This window comes from Suricata suricatta, chromosome 2, assembly GCF_006229205.1.
Source record: "Suricata suricatta isolate VVHF042 chromosome 2, meerkat_22Aug2017_6uvM2_HiC, whole genome shotgun sequence".
Lineage (NCBI taxonomy): Eukaryota > Metazoa > Chordata > Mammalia > Carnivora > Herpestidae > Suricata > Suricata suricatta.
In genome coordinates this window covers 176,371,510-176,392,543 of record NC_043701.1, presented here as the reverse complement: position 1 = coordinate 176,392,543, position 21,034 = coordinate 176,371,510, and the positions used below count along the sequence as shown (strand labels likewise).

The window sequence follows — 21,034 nt, the reverse complement described above, 5'->3', positions numbered from 1 at the left end:
TATAAAATTATTTTAGGAAAATGCAATACCATACTTGTGTGCATTTATCATCTCCTGCACAACAATTAGTCACTTCTAGCACTGAGACAGTATCTAAAGAATTAGAAAATCTTTGAATGAACAGATCTTCAAAATAATCACATGATTTCTATATTCTGCAAGTCTTGATGATGCTGAACCTATGATCTAATATTCTAGGGGTGCCAAGGAGAAAGTATTCCACAGTAGACTCTGCCTCTCTTCCCCTAGTGACTCTGCAAAAGTTAGGCACTTATTTTATGTGTTTTCCTTTTACTTTGTGATTATATTAAATTCAATAAATGACTTGTCCCAACATACCAGTACAATGCAGCTTCTTCTAGAATAGAAATCTCAGATGCTGGGGCTCCTGGTTGTCTCAGTTGGATAAGCGTCCAAATCTTGATTTCAGCCCAGGTCATGATCTCACAGGTTTGTGAGTTCAAGCCCCAAATCAGGCTCTGCATGGACAGTGTGGAGCCTGCTTGGGATTCTGTCTCCTTCTCTCTCTGCCTCTCCCCCCCACCCACTTGCTCTCTCTCAAAAAAAAAAAAAAAAGAAAAGAAAAAAAAAGAAAAAGTTTCCAAAAATTAAAAAAAAAAAGAAATCTCAGATCCTGACTTAGCTTTTATTATTTAGTTGTGCCAAGAAGTGATTTTCTCCAAGAAACTGACAAAATCCTAATTGATAAACTAGGTATACTGACCCTGTACATACAGGTACATATAATGTACAATGACAAATTCCAATTACAATTTCTGTAAAAGCTTTAATAGTTTCTGAAGCAAAAACTAAATACTTACTTGAATTTATATAAATGTGGACACAAGTACACAAAGACTACCAAACCTTCAAGTACAAACCATTTTTGGAAGACAGTAATAGGAAAAATGGGAAAATCAGAATATTGCTAAAAAGGATTAGTCAAGCGAGCCTTTAGTACTCATAAGTCACCTGTTAGCTGAGACACTGAGACATATTAGCAACAAAATAAATGTGCGTCAGGTTTTCGTATTAGGAAAAAAAAATCACAAATCATGTTACAGACCCAGAGTGAAAGCCGGAAGCCAGCCAACAGGGTCTTAATTTAACCTTACATACTTAATAGCAAATTAAATTTTGTTTTTTCTCTATAAAGGCAATTAGGTTACTCACCTTACTATAAGTTAAACTGACAGCAAGTTGAAACCCAGACCAATTTTCTATCTATAATATAAAACGATGCAATTTCAACCCAAAAGGCATTTCTTAGTTTACAGAGACCACAGCCACAATTCAGGAAGGTGACCCCGTGTCAGGGGCTCTGTCACCTGGGGCCAGGTGGAGGAGTAAACACTGTGGTTAAAATTAATCAATAGGGGCGCCTGGGCTCAGGTCATGATCTCACAATGCATGAGTCTGAGCCCCAAACTGGGCTCTGCACTAACAATGAGGAGCCTTCTTGGGTCTCTGTCTCTCTCTCTCTCTCTCTCTCTCTCTCTCTCTCTCTCCCCCCCTCTCCCTCTCTCTCCCCCCTCAAAATAAATAAATAACCTTAAAAATTTTTAATTAAATAATAAGCAGGATGGATTAAAAGGATGGAAAAAAGACATAAAAATTTTATTTTTGTTTCTTTTGTGAAGACAGAGAGCAAGCAGGGCAGGGCCACGGAGAGGGGGAGACAGAATCCCAAGCAGACGCTCTCAGCACAGAGCCTGATGCAGAGGTGAGGTGACGTCAAGAGTTGGGACACTTAACTGACTGAGTCACCCAGGCGCCCCAAGAAGAAAAGTATTTTAAGATGTGTACATACGTGACTTAACTGGGCCTCTTCCTCCTTATCCTCAAGAAAGGATTTCCTAGGAACCAGCAAACTTAAATGTCTTGGAAACGAAAAAGGAGGCGAACGTGGAACTACAAGAAGAGCGGGCCCACGACTCACCAACAGCAAGCAGCGGCTGGTACACCTTGATGTTCTTCGTGGTCAGCGGCGGGCACATGCGGATGGCGAACTGAGGCGACGGCAGCCCCGACAGCAGTCCCGTCAGCAGGAACCTGAGGTGCACTTCCTGCAGAACCGAGCCTTTCGGGTGCTCCTCCCCGGCGATGGCGCTTTGTCCTGAGTGGGAACCCGAAACACAGACATGTTCCTCACGCAGACACGCCCGCTGGAAGGCAAGGGCACTTTCCAGGGGAAATGCTCCTCTGACCTACAAGGTCCCGCGCAGCTCCCGAGGGGCCACAGCTGGTCGGTGGCTCTGTACTTGGCTGCGGGACTTGAACCGCACCGCCCACCATCTCAAAGGACAGATCACTCCGGAGCACTGCTGTCCAGAACTCAGGGACCTCTGTCATCGAAGAGGCATGACTGCAGCCGGAGTTCTGGGTACTGGGACACCAGACAAGGCCAATGAGGGGACCTGGGTTCGAGAGCAGCTTCTGAGCACTGGGAGGATGCAGTGCATTCCCACCTTACCGCCTGCCTTTTAAAGGGCTGCTTTTCAAACTGATGCACTTGCTAAAGTATCCGTAAAATTGGTCATCACCAACTGCAGGTTCAAAGCACTCATCTAGATTTCTAATGAGAAATCTTAATGTGTCGATGTAATTATAAAATGTAAGCTTTATAACTAAACACTTCATATATAAATATGTAAAGTAACACATTATAAATAAGTTATATATGTTATATACAAATAATATGAGAATATAATTAATATATAGTATAAATAATATGTAAACTGTCACAGCTGATAGTAAGATGGGCATTGTTTTCAGGCATTTTCAGGCATTAAACTTAGGTTATTAAGTCTCAAGCTAAAAAGATTCAGTAAGACCATTCTAATGAAACATGAATATGAAGAGTATGACCAAATCAAGATCACTCGCTAAAGAGAGTATACTAATCTTCTTCCCATAAACCACTCCTGAATACCGGGATATAGCTGTCAAGAACATATAATAAAGGATACATAAGTGTGTGTGTGTGTGTGTGTGTGTGTGTAGACTGCACACATACATGTGTGTCTATGTGTTTATACATATATATGTAGACACACATATATATGCACACACCACCCATACACACACTGTGTAAGGGGAAAATGTAAATAATTACTAAAAGTGGGGATAGGACTCTGAAAGTTGGCTATAACCTTCTGAGGCTATACAGTTGTTTTAATAAAGTGGTATTTTAAAATTCCTAAGATGTATAGAAAAAAATGGCCATCAATTTAATCCAAATAAAATGATCCCGTAGGATCAGTGATATGATTGGTATCAGCCTTTGGTAACAAAACACAGAGTCTAAAGGAATATGGAGTCCAGCCCAGAGGCGCCGTGCTCACCAACCCTGCAGCCTGGAGCCGGCCCCCGGGAGCGGCCACATCTCCCTCACGCTTCTCCCAAGGAGGCAGTTCACCAGGCAGGGCAGACTAGGCTTTAAAAAGCAACAGGCTTCACCTAATAAATATAAATCAGGCCTCTGTATTTAAATGAATTGCTTTCAATTATCACTAAGGACATAGTGAATTTCAAATTAGAAGTTTAATTAAAAGTTTTAATTAAAATGTTTTCAAGTAACAAAGCTTTATTTATTTAATGCTTTTAAATCAACTACATTGTCAGAAACTGTATACAATCTGTATCCTTTTGTCTCTTAAAAAAATGTAATTTATATCACTTAGATACCTAAACAGCATGAAATTTCAGCCTCCTATGGGCTTCATATTACTGATTAGTTCTGTGCATGAGTGTTTATAATTCTTTCACTTTAATATTTTATATTAAGTGAAGACAAGGTCAATTAACTCAGAAAACTGTTACTGACAAAATGAATTCTGCAAAACAAGTATGTGTCTAAACTTCCTCATATGGATTTATGTCTGGAAGATGAAGACGAAGAATTTTAAATATACAAGTTAGTGTCACTGAGCAAAAGGAGTTTACCAGTGGGAAGAACCGTGAGAAAACTGAGGCCTGGAGAAGTCAGGTGCCGCCTAAGGTCACAGTGGAGCAGCCAGGACTGCAGGTCATGGCCAAGGAGCAGGCTCCAGATTGGGTGACGGGGCTCACGTTTGGCTCTTCTACTGACTGGCTGTGTCGTTTGGGGCAAGTTTTTTAACTCTCTCTGGGTCTCAGTTCCCACGTACAGACAGAAAGAATAATAGTATTACCCACCTTACAGGGCTATTACGGTAATACACAGGGCAGTTAGGACAGCACTTATACAAAGACCCAATAAATGTCATCTCTGATTTTAAAAAAAAATTTTTTTTAACATTTATACCTTTTTGAGAGACAGGGTGAGACAGAGTACAAGCAGGGGAGGGGCAAAGAGAGGAGACACAAAATTGGAAGCAGGCTCCAGGCTCCCAGCTGTCAGCACAGAGCCCGATGCAGGGCTCGAACCCACAGACTATGAGATTCTGACCTGAGCCGGGTGTCAGATGCCTAACTGACTGAGCCACTTAGATGCCCACATGTCATCTCTGATGAGAAAGATTAATAAAGGAGGGGGGCCTGGGTGGCTCAGTTGGTTAAGCGTCCAACTTCAGCTCAGGTCATGATCTCACAGTCTGTGGGTTCTCCTGCTGGCACTCTTGTCTCAAAAATAAACATTAAAACAATTTTAAAGAAAGATTAATAAGAGAATGCTCTGTCTAGTATTATCACATTAGCATATAAACAAAAAAACCTACCAAATAATATCAATTTTCAAATACATTATGGAGGAACAAATAACGATACAGAAAAAAAAATCCTTTATGAGCCACAGCTGCAATTTTCAAAGTATTAGCCATCAAAACTACTTGGCGTATTTACAATTTCTAGTTGTACAATATTTGAAATAATAAATCCTCATTCTTCCTTTAGCATATACTGACCCTATTAAAATTAAATAACTCTGAAGCAATATTTTATCTGTAAATATTTGTTGAAAAAATCCGCCAACATGAAAAATTTTAAGTGCACATCAAAATGTTAAAATAACTGTTTCTAATACTGCTCAATTTGTTCCTTCAACGAATGTATAATGCACATCTTGAATATACAAGGCTCTTTGCTGAGTGCTCGGATACAAAGTGGAATCAAACACTGACCCAGACTTACAGAGTTTATAATTTACTGGAGGAAACAAATAAAATTACAATTACAATCAACTGACCACTGTTAGGGACCATGAATGAAGAACATTTGGGTCAGGCAGTGAAGACTAAACACTTGAGCTGGATTTTGAATTTAGGAATAGTGTTCAATTCTGAGCGAAGGGGGCGGCCAGCACGAAGGCCCCGAGGAGGGCCTGGCTCGACGCAGACTCCATCCGGTATTCGGACGCCTAACGCCATCCCCTTCATTTAAATCAGAGTCTCTCGTGAACGAACATTTTCAAATCCTAATAGCTGTAAGGCTGATCTATGCTTTGATGCTTAAATATTTCATGCTCTAAGGTTCACTGAGGAAAGAACGATTCCACATTTTAGTTTTCTCAAGTACGAACTCCGACTTTAGAATAACTGCACATCAGGGGCTGCTACTTTTGCCCTTCACGACACCGAACCTGCAAGCTCGAGGAGAGAGGGGAGCGTACCGATCATGTTATCTAAGGAGAGGTCCGGGAGCTTGTTCTGCAGCGCTCCTACGGGAATTCCACAGAAGGACACCGGTGAGTACAGAGGGGACACACCCGAGCTGCTGCAAAGATAAAACAGTTACATGATGTCACAGACTTCATACCCACGTCACGTTTCCACGTAACTCAAATTACTTAGTTCAGATCATGGCATTCTATCCATTTCTACAGTACTTATTTATCTTACTCAATGGCAAATTACCTCTAGTAGGTTTACAAATTCCCTAATAATCTGAAGTCTGGATCCTCACTTTAAAGCTATTTTCTGTAGGAAGAAAAAAGTCCCTGCTATTTTCATATGATTCTGGTAATCTTTTAAAAAGAGGAAACGAAACGAACCAGAACACGATCCTACTGACTCATTCACCTGCTCCGTGAACTTCGATTACACACAGCAGACTTCAGTTCCCATATCATGATCCTGCCGTCACTCACAACCAGGGCAGCTGCGTTCTCGTTGACAGGACAACACGCCAGACTGAAGGGACGCACAGTTTTTGTCACCCTGATGGCGTCACACTGGCTTCGTAAATCATAGGTAAGTTCCTGGACAGGATCTGGATCTTAACATAGTATTGTTTTCTTTTAAGTATCAGAAAGTAACCACAGCAGTATCGCTACTATTTAATTCAAATCAAACCTCAACTAAAGAGAACATCAGTCCTCCACCAGTGCAAAGTTGGTCGAACATGCCTTCTCCTTTTACAATTATTACTAAATAACACAAACATAATTCATTTGATGACTGTCTACACCAAGTTTAATTTCCAAAATAAAAAATACAATCAATATAGCTTGTTTTCAAATATTTTTTTAAAAACAGAAAAGTAACTTTGAAGAAAGATCAGTAGTGATATGATTAAGTAATGTGCAGTACACTACACATCATCATAATTTACAGTGGTCTATGAAATAAGCCCCAAAATAATGGCTCTCTACAAAAGATGTGAAAGGCACCTTTGCCTTTATATAGTACATCATTCTTATAAAACGCTGCTTTTATTCTCCAGGAGAAGACGGACATGACAACTGAGCACCCAGACGACTTATTAACTTTGTCATTTTACAATGGAAATTCCTAAAGCAGCGGCGAAGTCGGAGGTGTAATAACAAAGGTAGTTTGCCAGGTTCTCCTTGTGCTAAAAAAAATTCACAAAGGTAATGCCTACTTGGCTCATGGATACAATTAAGAAGGAATTACAAATCATGACTTTCTTTGCTGTATACAGGAGGTACACCATTATAGCACCAAGAGATTAATCTTGGGCTTCTGCTTTTTTATACCCCATGTTACAACCATATTTTACGTTTTTTTCTTTCTTTATTTATTTTGAGAGAGACAGAAACAGCATGAGTAGGGGAGGGCGGGAAGGGGGAGAGAGAGACAGAGAGACACAGAGAGAGACAGAGAACCCCAAGCAGGCTCTGCATTGTCAGTGTGGAGCCCAGCCCTGGGCACAACCATATTATATGTTCTCAGGGCCAGGACTACCGCTAACTCTATGCTTTGGCTGGTATCTGCCACATGGAAGTTTATGGAATTCTAAAGAAAAATATATTCACAGTCTTCTGAGATATACGCTCACCTGGCTCCTCATTTGAAGTGGCAAAAATACTATTATAAGATCTCCGAACACGTAAGGTTATGCAACCATTTTCATGCAGGCAAAATAAACCATCACGCTGAAAGCAGGGTATTACCTTCAAATAGATAATATAATCATTAAAAAAAAAAACCACAACAGATTAAACAATGCATGTGGGGAAGCTCATAAGCACTTAGAGAATATGGGCCCCAAAAAAAAAAAAAAAAAAAAAGGAAAACAAAAATACACACAAAATCCCCAAGCTTTCAACAAATGAATATTCAAAAACTCCATTTATAATCATAAAACATTTGCCTGTGTCCAGGTAACTTAAATAGTTCAATACTTGTCTCCAGACCAGTCAGCAGAATTTCTAGGGTAAATCAAACCAATGAAAAATGCAGAAAAACAGGAATATACAATAACATTGTTACTTTTTAAATAAATGGAAAAGAGAAAGCGGAATGAAGGACATTTCTAAGATGATGTTTTTTCTGTCTGTAACATTCACAATCAACTTTGGGGATATAACTTATAAATCACAGATACCTGCAGAAACGGAACTCCGGTTCGTTCTATTGCAATCACACCCACTGTTTGATTCACCTCAAGGTCAAGGATTAAAATCTCTCGAGGATAGAGTAACAACATGTGATTTCTTTTGGAAGGCAGATATGCCAACTGGAGGCAGTCATTGAGAGTTATAAATTCAGCACTGAAAAAAGTAAATATACTTTAGGCATCAAGAAATAAGTCAAAGACTTTATTCATACCAGAAAAAGCTAATAAAATAGTAGATTTTGTCCTTCCCACAAAACTGTCAAATGTGAATGTACAATTGCTTCCTGAAATGACCGACAGGGATTAGCATCTAAAACTTCTCTTGCTGCCACGTGCCAGAATCCAAATTATGACAATACTGCATAGATTAGAGACATTTCTAAATTTCTGAAAAATTTAAAGTAGTAAGTCTATAAGACAGTAGGTGACAAAACTGTACTGACATCCATAAGATAGTTTTATTTACTTAAGTTTTTTAAAATTTTGTTTACTTGAGAGAGAGAGAGAGAGAGCGAGCGAGCGTGCATGAGTCGGGGAGAGGGGCAGAGAGAGGGGTGGGGGAAGAGAATCCCAACCAGGCTCTGGGCTCAGTGTGGAGCACAACACAGGGCTTGATCCCACGACTCTGGGATCACAACGTGAGCTGAAATCCAGAGTCAGATGCTCAACCCACTGAGCCACCCAGCTGCCCCAGTAGTTTTATTTTTCTTTTGCAATTAGAAGTACCAAACAGGGGCACCTGGGGAGCTCAGTCAGCTCAGGTCGTGATCTCACGGTCTGTGGGTTAGGGCACCACATGGGGCTCCCTGCTGAGTGTGGAGGCTGCTTGAGGTCCTCTGCCTCTCTCCTGAGCTCGTGTGCTCACTCTCTCCCAAATATTAAAAAAAGATACCAAACTGCTGAAATCAAGACTCAGCATCAAAACACAATGATGTGGCCAATTAGGGCCCCTGGGTCAGCAGTCCACGGGCTATCAGTATGGCCTTGAGCAGGTCACTCCCTTGCCTTCATTCACTTTTAAGTGGTCGTAAATCTTTTTTGAAACAAAGTAGGGCATTATAGTTGCTTACCTATCACAGCATTTTCTTCAGTGTAAATAAAATTCATAAAACTATATAAAGATTATAGAAGACTGTTCAAGAGTCTCAAGAATCATTTTAGTCATTTGTGACTTGCATATATCTAATCACAACCTTTTTATATTAAACATATTTAAATTGGAATAAAGACACAATTATGCATGATTTCCTTTTTCTGTAAGGATTAACAAGTTTTAAATTAAAATAAAGTTGGACCAGAGGCCCAGAATGGACATGGATGCATTAAGGTCCTGGCTCTGCCATTCCCTCCCTGGGCAAGCTTGAGGGACATATTTAAAACAGTGTGGAACTCAATTTCCTCACTTATAAAACAGGCACAGTACTGCTGCCCAGAATTAGAGTCCGATCATATGTGATAATGCGCAGGCACCTGGCGTGGTTCTATTTGAAGGGATTAAGAATTCATTTCCCCAGGGCACCTTGGTGGCTCAGTCGGTTAAGTTTCTGACTTCAGCTCAGATCATGATCTCATGGTTCATGGTTTCGAGCCCTGTGTCAGGCTCTGTGCTGACAGCTCAGAGCCTGGAGCCCGTCTTCAGATTCTGTGTCTCCCTCTCTCTCTGACCCTCCCCTGCTGGCGCTCTCTCTCAAAAAAAAAATAAAAACATTAAAAAAAAAAAAAGAATTCACTTCCTGAAATCACAGAACAATTCAGAATTCAAAAGATGTATTTATAACACAAAATCAATAAAAAATAAATAGAAAATTCTCCTAAGGTATTTAAGGAACAGTCTTAAATTATTTCAGCACATGGTGGGGGATAGACTAGTGAACTTAATCAGCCTATGGCTTAACACATAAAAATGATACTTATATATAAATTCAGAATATATTTGTAGTGCTATTTGTATTTTACCACGTATTTTTCAGGTAATTAACCATAAAATCTAGAGAGAATAAATTTAGCACATTAAAAATAAGAGCGTTTTTAAAACGAATGCCTAAAAACTGCCAAAGCAATAAAAATATAAGAACAATCATAGCTCTCTAGGGAAAAGAAAAAACTAAAATCTACTTCAAATGCATAAAATTAGTTACTTAAAATTTTATACAGTTGCAATTTCTGAGATAAAAAATAGGTAGCATTTACCAAATAAACGCTTGCTAAGTATCAGCAACTACTGTAGGTACTTAAGTTGCTGTGCCCAGTAATCCTTACCACAACCATATATAATCCTTTAGAACACCGTTTTTGGGACTGGGAGAGTGGAATTTGAGCAAGATTAAAGAATTTTCTGAGTCACATGGCTACACTGTCCCCTAGAATCCTGGCCCTTAAACAGCAGAGGAAACACCTTTCCATGTGTAAGAAAAACACCCATATTTTACCAGCTAATGAGACTACACAGCATTTAAGTCAGGAAACTATATTTAAAACGAAAATCCAGCTTTTGCCCCCAAATTTTTAACGTATTCAATAGCCAACTTTAAAATCTTCATCTTATATTTTCAGAGATAAAGAACAGAAGTCAAAAGCCGTGATCTGTACAGATCAGCGGGAGAGGTTGGCACAATGAGTGGAAGTGAAGGAACCACGTTAAATGCAGAATCTCCTCTTTGGGGAAGAGACAGAGAACACTCTCCTCCTGTAAATTCAAAACTGGAATAAGGAAGGGGAAGGTAAAGAGGAACATCAGTGTCAATACATCTTCAAAAACGCTGCTTCCTGAATGGATGATAAATAAACAGATAAACGTTGACTAGATGAATGCTGTTAGTTTTACACTTGTAACTTACCTAGGTTTCTCTTGTGTGATTAAGATTTTTACTTTATTAAGAGCCTTCTTGGCCCCTGTGGCCGCAGCCAGCTTGTTGTGAGCTGGACTAGAGTGGGGGCTGGATATGTAGACTTTTTTCCCAGGGCCCGAGGGAGGCTTGGATGGAGAGAAGTCGGAGATGAATACAATACCCTCGCTGGTGAGCACTATATTGAGAGAAGCGAAACTCTGATTAAAGTTTAATCAAGTTTAGCACAGAGTTTTATTCCAATACAGGTCTGAAAGCAAGGTAATGATAATTTCAGTACTACAGAGCTGGCAGTGTAATGGAGTCATAACATAACCGAATGTTCTCCAAGTTGAAGTCAAACAGGTGGTCCATAACAATTCATCAGGGGCCTCCAAGTTCAGCGTTCTAAATTAATGTTTTATATTAAAAAGATACCAGACGGTTACCGGCAGAAAGAACAAATGTTTGTTCTCCCAAATAAATTCAGTGCACGGACTGTCATTAAAATCCTTTCCTCATTATATCCGTTAACTTCAAAACCCAAAGACTTTTCTGAATATAAAATTTGCAGAGAAAAAAAATCCGCTATATAAGACTCCACACATCACACTTAACTAGGTTCAAATATTTGATGTGATACTAATTTTTTATGATTATCATGAGCTACTCAATCTAAATATATTTCCTTTTTCTTCTGGGGCATCAGATTGAACCTTAGGAAGTAGGAAAGAGTATTCTTCTCTGTCTGGAGTAAAAATGGAGGGCCAACATTGGCTTACTAAATGTACAGGAAACATATTCAAGAAGGCAGCACAGCATTTACCAACACAAATTATGCCTTTTTATGACTGAAAAATAATCTCCCTCAAAGCCGGGGCTAATACAAGGATATCCACATGGAGAAATCTTGTCTGCCCTGGCTCCCTGCAGACAGGCAGGCCGCCTTAAGCACAGAGTGAAGAAGTATTCAAGAGTTATGACGGCCCCAGCACATTCAATAGGAGTAAAGCAAAGATCTTAGATGAACTGATGCTTTTACATACAGTGTTTTCATCAACCAAATTACAGAGATGCAGTAAGTTAGCCTGAGGCCTTGTCTCCTTTTCAGAGGACAGAACTCACCTTCCAAGGTCTAACTCACTCCCCATTTTTGCGATGCCCTCCCTCCCTGGATGGACCAGCTAACGCAGGCCTCCTCCGCGTCCCCACAGCACCGCACAAACTAGGGAGCGAGCGAGGGGAGGCGCATGTGCGCGTACACACATGGAAACATGCGAAGCCTAGCCACACGCGACTGGAGCTCCGTGGCCACGCTGCCCATTTTAGTTTCTGCTGTACACCCTTCTCTTCCTTCTCCAAACACAGATACACACTCCGTAAGAACGCATGTGCTGGTAGACAAAAGTCAGAACTCTGAGTCATTCAAATTCAGGGAAAAAATTCTTCACCGCAGCTAATTCCCTTCCCTCTTTCCAGTTTCCGATCAAATATCAAAATGAAGCCTATTCGGCCGACTTCATCTAATCCGACACCTGCCCATCCCATCTCCAAATCCCCCTTCATTTCCTTTATGCCTGGCATGTAGTGACAGCTCAAGAAATACCTGTCAGATAACTGAGTAAAGAATCTTTTCCTAAATCATTTAGTTACAAAAATACATGTCTGACAACAGATCTACGTTTTAGATCAGCTGCTCAGAGAAACATCAAAAGCGCACCGGCAGAAACCACCTCTGCAAGAAAAAATTCCCTTGGGCTTATTCTGTTCCTCACACGCGTCTGTCTATGGCACTCAAGACACATGGCGTGGATTTAAACGACATTTTTTTTCAAAAAGAAGAACTGAACTTGGCTACATAGTAAATGACACTCTTGACTCAGGTTCTTTAAATGTTCCCAGAAAAACAAATTTCATTCAGCCTGAATTAGCACAACACACCAACGCTCTCTCCCTGGCTAATCTATTTACGAATTCAACACAGTCAAGGTGCAGCGTGCCGATTTAAACTGCTAACCATCTAAACATTTGCAAATGACATGGGATTGTGATTTAGTATCTGTCTCGGGAGCTGCAGCTATACGGACTTCCCTGCTCCGCTGAGTTGTTGTAACACCAGAGAAGTACCACGTGGGTTGTGCGCCTGTTATATACATAGCAGTAACTATCTTAGGAAGAACTCATTTTCCCACCAGAGACTATTACTCACAAGTTAAATGTGAGGGATCGAAAGGGTCAAAAGAGAAAGAAAGAATGTTATCTGCATAGCTCTTCTTCCACAGTTTGGTGCCGGTGTCTGCGTTCCAAAGCACAATGTAGTTTGGCGGATGGATAGCAAGCAGTAGATCTCGGGAAGCATCTTGATTCCACAACCACTGCACATCTGCAAAGACCAGGTAAAGGCAAAATTCAGAAATCCCTTCAGAACGCTGAGCTAATATATCCTCGACATTCACTTTTGTTTTTCTTTCTCATAATCCTTAAAATCCTAACTTTCCCCTCTCCTTATATTGCACATATGTGTATTTATGTCGAGAATCAACAGGAAAAGTGCAATTTTATATAAAAATGAGCTGTCTGGACATTAGAACCTCGAGGTCAACATTTTCAAATTACTTCAAAGAAAATACAAGACAAGTTTCACTAATCATTACTTAAAACTTTGTGGCTTAGGCTATCCTGGCCATGATCAAGGTCATATTCTCCTTACATTTTTGTGGAATTACTTAATAGAACTTTGCAACGTTTCATGTTTATTCTCACAATAATAAACAATAAATATCTAGTTCAGCACCTAGCACAAAACACTCGACAAAAAATTCTTAAATGACTATTTAAAAAATTCACTCACTCAGGAAAGCCACTCGGCCAAAGCCTGCAGTCTAAAGAATACTGTGCTGGTTTTAAGTCGGTAACATAAACAAACAAATGATCCACCGGACAATGAAAATAAAATTTGGATCATCTCTCTATTAACAGGAAGTAAGCACTGAGGGCTAATTCAAACTAGCAGTTCAGCCAAGTTTATGTCGATTATAGCTTAGATTACAAGGTTCTTTGCAGCAGCTTCATTTTTCTATCACGCTTGACTGAAGTCAATGTTAAAATCAGAGCAATTTACGGAAGCACAGATCAGCTGAGATTTGAGGAAATATGTACAGAAATACACTGACAAGGAAAAGAAAGCTAGATTTAGCTCACCAGAACAGGCTAAACACAATCAAGCATTAACTGGGAAGTGACGAAATTAAAAGGGGAAAAGCAACTCTAAGAGCAAGTGTATTAACACACACACGTAGTGGAGCACAGACTTTCCTCACCCTGAATAGGTTTGGCATGCTCTTGGATCTCACACTGAGCTACCCCCGCTGCTACATCCCAAACGATGATCTTCCCGTTGACATCAGCAGAAGCTAAGCGCAAGGAATACGGTGAGCCAATGTTATGGTGATAATTTTCCCTGGCCCATTTAACCTAGTATCAAGGAGAAATCAAATCAAGTGAATACTCATACTGGATGAAACGAAACACAATTTTCATAAAACATCAACCAGAACCCAAGCTACAGTCTGCACTTATGTTACAAACATATTTAGAAAGAATAAACAGGAAACTGGTTTCTATCTCAAAAGTCAGACTTCCGTTATTTGGGATTTTTTTTAATTTGCAATACAATCAGATCTAATCATGACATGATCTAAAATCCTAAACTGCTAGGTAGAATGGTTTTCCATATTCTCCTCTCCTAATTAAGAGGAGATAAATGCAGAACTACCAAAACCTTGCAGAGGTAAGAAAAAAAACAGGAAAAAACAAAAGCAAGCAAAAAACCTCTGTCCTTTTCCTAAAATTGGAAAACAAATGTTAATTTTTCTTCTTTAAAAAAAAAGTATGGTTCATACTTTGAGCAACATCTTAAGAGAGGAATTTTAAAAATAAAAGCCACAAGAATTCTGGCACAAATCTGGTTAATCCTGAGCGTTAAATACTGATGGTTAGAGGCAGGAATTAAACACAGGGTCCTCATTTTGCCCGAAGCTGTGGCCTTTGGTGGCCAGTCTCCCCTCAGTCCTGGCTCACATCCAGTTGTTTTCTTCAAAGCATTTTCCAAACAATTGGCAATTCTTTTCATTTACCCTGTTCTGACTTATCAGCAGCCCATGAATTGTAAGCTCCATGGGCAGGATCACAGGCCTCAGTCACATTTCTATCCCCAAACCTTAACACAGTGCCAAAGCTGGTGCTCAGCAAGTCCGTGTTTACTAAGTGAACCCAGACGCCACAGAATCTTCCAATATATACACATATAAACACCTGCATATAGACACTTGTGTGTATATATGCATAAACACACTTATACCTAATGCTAAGGCAGGGAAGTATGAAACCAGTTCCTACAGCGTTCATGAAAAAGATGGAAACAAAACGTTTTCTGAACTTCAGTGTTGAAAAGGCTTTAAGCTCTACTGTGATACATCTTTTCCTCAGGCCAGAATTTTTTTAAATAAAACTTATGTGTATAAGTGTGTACATGCATGTATATCTGAATGTGTGTTTATGTGTATATTTAGTGTGTGTGTGTGTGTGTGTGTGTGTGTGTGTGTGTATACAGTCAGGCCTTACTATTTGCAGATGCTGTATGTATGAGTTTGTCTCCTCACTGAAATTGGTGCTTTTATTTAAAAAAAATCAGTGTCTGCAGGGCTTCCATGGTCATTCAGACACATGCACGGGGGTGAAAATTGCCAGGTGAAATAAAATGTTCTTGCTTCAGCTCTCATAATGCAAACAAGGTTCTTTTTTTATTTTTTTAATTTACCCCCAAGTTAGCTAGCACGTAGTGATATAAAGATTTCAGGAGAGTCCAGTGACTCATCCCCTACATAAAACACCCAGTGCCCATCGCAGCAAGTGTCTTCCCTAAGGCCCCTCACCCATTTAGCCCATCCCCCCCAAGGCCTCTCCAACAACACTGTTTGTTCTCTACATTTAAGAGTGTTTTATGTTTTGTCCCCCTTCCTGTTTTTACATAACTTTTGCTTCCCTTCCCTTATGTTCATCTGTTTCGTATCTTAAATTCCTCATATGAGTGAAGTCATATGATATTTGTCCTCCTCTGGCTATTTTTGCTTGGCACGATATCCTCTAGTTCCATCCACGTAGTTGCAGCGCAAACAAGTGTCTTTTTTATGGCCTATTTGGCACCGTGCTTCTTTGTATTTTTGTGCGCTTTTTTTGAGGATTTCACTGTTCAAATTCAAAAAGGTCTCCAAGCACAGTGCTCAAGTGCTATCTGGTGGTCCCAAGCACAAGAAGCTGTGATGGGCCTTATGGAAAAAACACGAGTTAGGCTCTGTTCGGGCATGAGAGTTCAGTGGGAGTTCAATGTTAATGAATCAACAAAAACACGTATGAAACAAGGTTATATACTGACCAGCTGGTAAAACTGTTATGACAGGAGACACAGGAACCTAACCCGTATGTCCCCTAGAAGCAATCAACATTTCAGTATTCACTAATTTCAGCAATTTCACATAATAAAACCATCACAGATAAGAATGGACTGTATGTATGTATGTAAGTGACTGAATTCCATTTTTGTAAACTCCAAGCAGTGTGTGTGTGTGTGAGTGTGTGTGTGTGTTTAAATGTCACCTACATATATCAAAATCTAACTGCTAAAAACTAAGGATAAGGAGGAAAATCTTGAAGGCAGCCAGATGAGAAAACGTACATTGCATATAGAGACATAAAGATAAGAATTTCTCTCAGAAATTATGCAAGCTGGAAGGCAGTGGAATATCTTTAAAGCATTATAAGGGGAAAAACCTGATGAAATAGCTTGATAGACATATAAAAACCAAGAGAATCCATCTATGCTAGATATGCACCACAAGAACTTTAAGGAGTTTCTTCCAGCAAAGGGAGTGCGATACAGGACTGAAACACGGTTCCACACCAAGAAGAGAAAACTGCAGGAATGCCAAAAAGACGGGGGAGTAACCTATTTTTCTCAAAATAAAACCCTGAACCTAGCATCAGACTTAATGGTGAAAGACTGAATGCCTTCCCCTCAGACTCAGAAACAAGACAAGAGTATTTTCTCACTCTTCCTATTCAGTACAGTAGAGGTCCAAGGACAAGAAAAAAAATAGAAGACACAACAGATTATCAATGAAAAAACTAAACTGTTATCTGCAGATAACATGCCTGCCTATGTAAAAAGTGCCCCTAGAGCTACTAGGTCTAATGAGTTTATTAGCAAGATCACAGGACGTTAAGTCAATATATAAAAATCATCTGCATTTTTCCCTACTTCACAGTATATATAAAAATTAACTCAAAACTCAAATCTAAATCTATGAGCTAAAACTTTAAAACTTCTTAGAAGAAAACAAAGGTGTAAGTCTTAACAATGGAAAAAAAACAAAAGAAAAACAGACAGGCTAGACATCAAAATTAAAAACTTTCACGTTTTGTCAGGCACCATCAAGAAAGGGAAAGACAACTTATAGAATGAGAGAAAATATTTGCCAACCATGTATCTCATAAGACACTTCTGTGTAGAATATGTAAAGAATTCTAACAACTCCATAATAAAAAAAAATACCATTTTAAAATGAGCAAAGGACTAGACACTTCTCAAAGAAGACCTACAAGTGGCCAATGAACACATGAAAAGATGTCCAACATCATTAGCCACCGGAAATGCAAACCAAAACCACAGTGAGAACCACTTCACACCCAGCAGGATGGCTACAACCAAAAGGACAGACAATAGCAAACATTGGTGAGGATGCAGAGAAACCGGAACCCTCATATCCTGCTAACAGGAATGTAAAACGGTGCAGCCTCTTTGGAAATAGTCTGGAAGTTCCTAAAAGAGTTAACACAGAGTTACCACAGGAATCAGCAGTTCATCCTCAGCACATGCCCAAGAGAAATGAAAGCACATGTTTGCATGAACTCTTGTGCATGCATGTTTGTAGCAGCATTATTCCGAACACCTGAAGAGTGGGAAATAGCCATATGCCCATCAGTACACAGATGTGGAATACCCAGAGAGTAGAGTACTGCTACTCAACAATAAAAAGGAATGGAGTACTCGTATGTGCTAAAACATGGATGACGTTGAGTGAGAGGTGAAGGAACCTAGGCACAAAAGTCCACATACTGTATTAGTTCATGTATACGAAACGTCTAGAATAGGCAAATCTACAGAAAGTATTCTACTGGACGCCGAGGGATGAAGGAAACGAGGGATGCAGGCGGCTCCTGACAGGTACTGGGGTTCTGTTCAGGGTGATGGAACTGTAGTGATGGCCACACGATTCTATGAACACCTTAAAAACCATGGAGACTGTCCACCACACATGGGTGAATTTTACGGTAGGAGTATCTCAATAAAGCTGTTATCAAAAACAAGCCAAAACCCCCAAATCACTAGCTCTAATCCTCTTCTCCCCTAAAATTTCAGGTCACTATAATTGAAAAGTCAATTGCACCAGGCGTCTGAGATTTTGCATGTTGAAAACTTAAACTCACTGATTTCACACCTACTTATAGAAACATCATTCACGTATTCAAAGAGAACTTGGAATCGTTCTAGCCTCTGACTCTCCTTAAACTCATTACTATAAAGGCTATCAAGTTTACTTTTTTTCATTTTTTGAGAGAGAGAGAAAGCACACAAACAGCAGGGAGAGAGAGGGAGAGGGAGAGGGAGAGGGAGAGAGAGAGAGAGAGAGAGAGAGAGAGAGAGAGAGAGAGAGAGAGAGAGAGAGAGAGAGAGAGAGAGAGAGACCCAAGCAGGCTCCACGTCCGACGCAGAGTCCGATGGGGGGCTCAATCCCACAACCCTGAGATCATAACCTGAGCTGAAATCAAGAGTCAGACACTTAAACAGACTGAGCCACCCAGGCGCCCCCCTATCAAGTTTACTTCTTAAGCAGTAAGTTAGTTGACTCCTAACTGACTCCTTCATGCCTCAGCTTTATTTTAGGCCCTTAGAATTTCCTGCTAAAATCTCTGCAAAACTCTCCTAAGTGATCTCACTGCCCCATCTTGCCTTTCTCCAAGAAATCCCACACTGCTGCCAGAGTAAGTTTTTCCAAGATGCCAATAGGACCTCATCAATCACCTACTTAAAAACCAAAATTCCTTCAGAACCTTCTAACATTCTCAAGGGACATGAATTTCTCTGGCTGCCTCATCTTCCATCACCCCTTGAGGCATATCTTGCCTTTTAGCCATCTTTACACACCTACTTATTTTTGTGCTTATTCCTCCTTTTTCCTGGGGTGCTCCTTCCCCAATTCCTCACTTGATGGCTACTGTTTACCAGTCCCTCAACTGGAAAGACTTCTGTGACCCTCGGCTGATTTTCAAACTAGGGGATATGTAGGTCCTTTGTCTTCCCACAGAGTTCACTTAACAAACCATATTTGTGTTTTCGTTGCTCCTCATTAGACAATGAATCACTTCAGGGCTTTCATCTCTAAATCCTTAGCATATTCTAAGTGTTCTGGTAAATGGTAGAATTGGTGTTATCCATCAGCTTTAAAATCACCTAAGAGCTTGTATTTTTTTTTAATGTTTACTTATTATTGAGACAGAGCGAAACAGAGCATGAGTGTGGGGGGCGCAGAGAGAGGGGGAGATACAGAATGGGAAGCAGGCTCCAGGTTCCGAGAGGTCTGCACAGAGCCTGACACGGGACTCGAACTCACAAACCGTGAGATCATGACCTGAGCTGAAGTCGGACGCTTAACCGACTGAGCCACTCAGGCGCCCCAAGAGCTAGTATTTAATAGCTCATCATGGATTGCCATTAATTCATATATATATATATATGAATATGGAAATGCTAGGCTACCTCAGCAAATTATTATATTTAAAAGCTATTCAACATTTATACGTATGACTTGATGAGAATCTAGTGATATTTAAAACTTCTGAAGAGACTGCATGTTATAGAGTGAAAGTGGAATTTGACTTACCTTGACCACATCAGCTTTATGTTTTTCTAAAACTTGAAGAGTTTGGGCAGTATTGGAATCGATCACTACTACAAGCGAGTGACATCCATAAGCAATTAAACCTTGCCAGCCCCTAACAAAACAGGAATATTAAAATTTAAGTACAAAACAAAGACTTCTCTCTTGCCGAGAGACATGCTAAAATAAATCATAAATCTAATGTGTACTATAATCGACAAAATTATTATTTAAGCATAAAGGCCAGGATTTTACCTTATCCCATTTAAATAAAAAGTCTAGCTAACTTGAAAATGTTGACATCTGTTTCTCATTTGAATCTAAAAAAAAAGTTTCTAAGGGGCATGCATAGACAGCCGTCAGCATCCATAAAGCAACAATGGACAGGACGTTTCAGTCCCTGCGGCCTCAGCTACAGAATTCTGCTTTGTATCTCAGGGTCAATGTCCAGAGGTGCAGTGCTGGTTCACAGTGAAAAGGTAAAGGTGAAATGACAGGTTAGGACACAGGCGCCTGGCACACAGCCTGGCAAGCTGCTGAGTAACTAAAGGTTAGAAAGAGGTATAAGAAAGAGAGAAGGAAAAGACAAAATGGGGGAGAGAAAGTGGGCAGGGGAGCTGACGGTGGAGGAAGACGAGCTGGAGATCGGCAGAGAGGGTAAGAGGGGAATGGGATGGGATGGAAGGTGTGGGCGGGGTGGAGGGGGGAGAGCAAAAAGAAACAACTTGGAGTAACGGGGCAACTGTATTTGCACAGGGAAGGTTCACACCTGGGGCGTTTACTAATTTTATAGGAACGACAAAAACCCGGCATTAAAAGAACGTCTCTAGCGTGAAGGCAGCCCCCGGGCTCGGCGAGGCCAAATGAACCAGGGGGATGGAATCCCTCGCTCTTTCCCCTTCCCCTACACACTCAGGGCCGAGCCCGGCCGCCTCGAAGCGCGGCGCCCTCACCAGTCCACCGCCGCCTTGTTGTGAGCATTGAGGGCCCCGGTGAGGGTGCGCGCGGACACCTTGAAGTTCACCGTGAACGGCAACATCGCCTCGGCTAAACCCGGCCCTCGGCGCCCACCGGCAACCAGGAAGCGGCGGCCTCTGCGCTTCCGTTCCAAGCAGCATCCGGGTGGCTCCCTGAGCGCCGCCCTTTGGTTCCATGGGATGCGAGGTTCCGCTGCTGTCTTTGGGTTCCGCTCTCCGCGGTTCGGCCTCCTTCCGGGTCCGGCTGCACAGGTCGCGCTACCTGTCCGTGGGAGGACGGGGTGCTTTCAATCACGTCTGTTTGCTTTACGCTGAGACCGCCTTGGCCTCCGTGCCCTACTGGAAATACTGACAAGCAAAGCCGAAAGTCCCAATTCGCTTTTCTGACTTTGATCTGTTAAGTTAGGACAGCTACCAAATGCCAGGGCCTGTCCTAGGCCTCAGCAGTGGAGCGAAGAGG

At 40.8% G+C, this 21,034-nt stretch overlaps 1 protein-coding gene and 1 long non-coding RNA gene across 5 annotated transcripts in view; one reads left to right on the top strand and one right to left on the bottom strand.

The window, feature by feature from the left end:
• WDR11 (WD repeat domain 11) overlaps positions 1-20,683 on the bottom strand; it is a 71,287-nt gene extending 50,604 nt beyond the window's left edge. For 2 of the 3 annotated variants that reach the window (XM_029932698.1, XM_029932700.1), the window contains exons 1-10: positions 20,551-20,683; positions 19,601-19,712; positions 13,922-14,075; positions 12,811-12,984; positions 10,614-10,800; positions 7,765-7,930; positions 7,216-7,330; positions 5,997-6,192; positions 5,588-5,691; positions 1,940-2,116 (exon numbers count right to left, since the gene is read on the bottom strand). In XM_029932698.1, the coding sequence (XP_029788558.1) occupies positions 1,940-2,116; positions 5,588-5,691; positions 5,997-6,192; positions 7,216-7,330; positions 7,765-7,930; positions 10,614-10,800; positions 12,811-12,984; positions 13,922-14,075; positions 19,601-19,712; positions 20,551-20,636 (1,471 nt within the window). In that variant the 5' untranslated portion in view covers positions 20,637-20,683. The remainder of the gene's footprint in view (positions 1-1,939; positions 2,117-5,587; positions 5,692-5,996; positions 6,193-7,215; positions 7,331-7,764; positions 7,931-10,613; positions 10,801-12,810; positions 12,985-13,921; positions 14,076-19,600; positions 19,713-20,550) is intronic. The other variant, XM_029932699.1, reaches the window with a different exon arrangement.
• Positions 2,548-10,566, top strand: LOC115285950. Of its 2 annotated transcripts, none has more exons than XR_003905768.1 (5): positions 2,548-2,614; positions 5,448-5,662; positions 5,953-6,167; positions 6,640-6,744; positions 10,330-10,566. It is a non-coding gene; the product is annotated as an uncharacterized LOC115285950 (long non-coding RNA). The 2 variants fall into 2 exon arrangements; XR_003905767.1 differs by having other exon boundaries at positions 5,901-6,167.
• Positions 20,684-21,034: the final 351 nt, after the last annotated feature.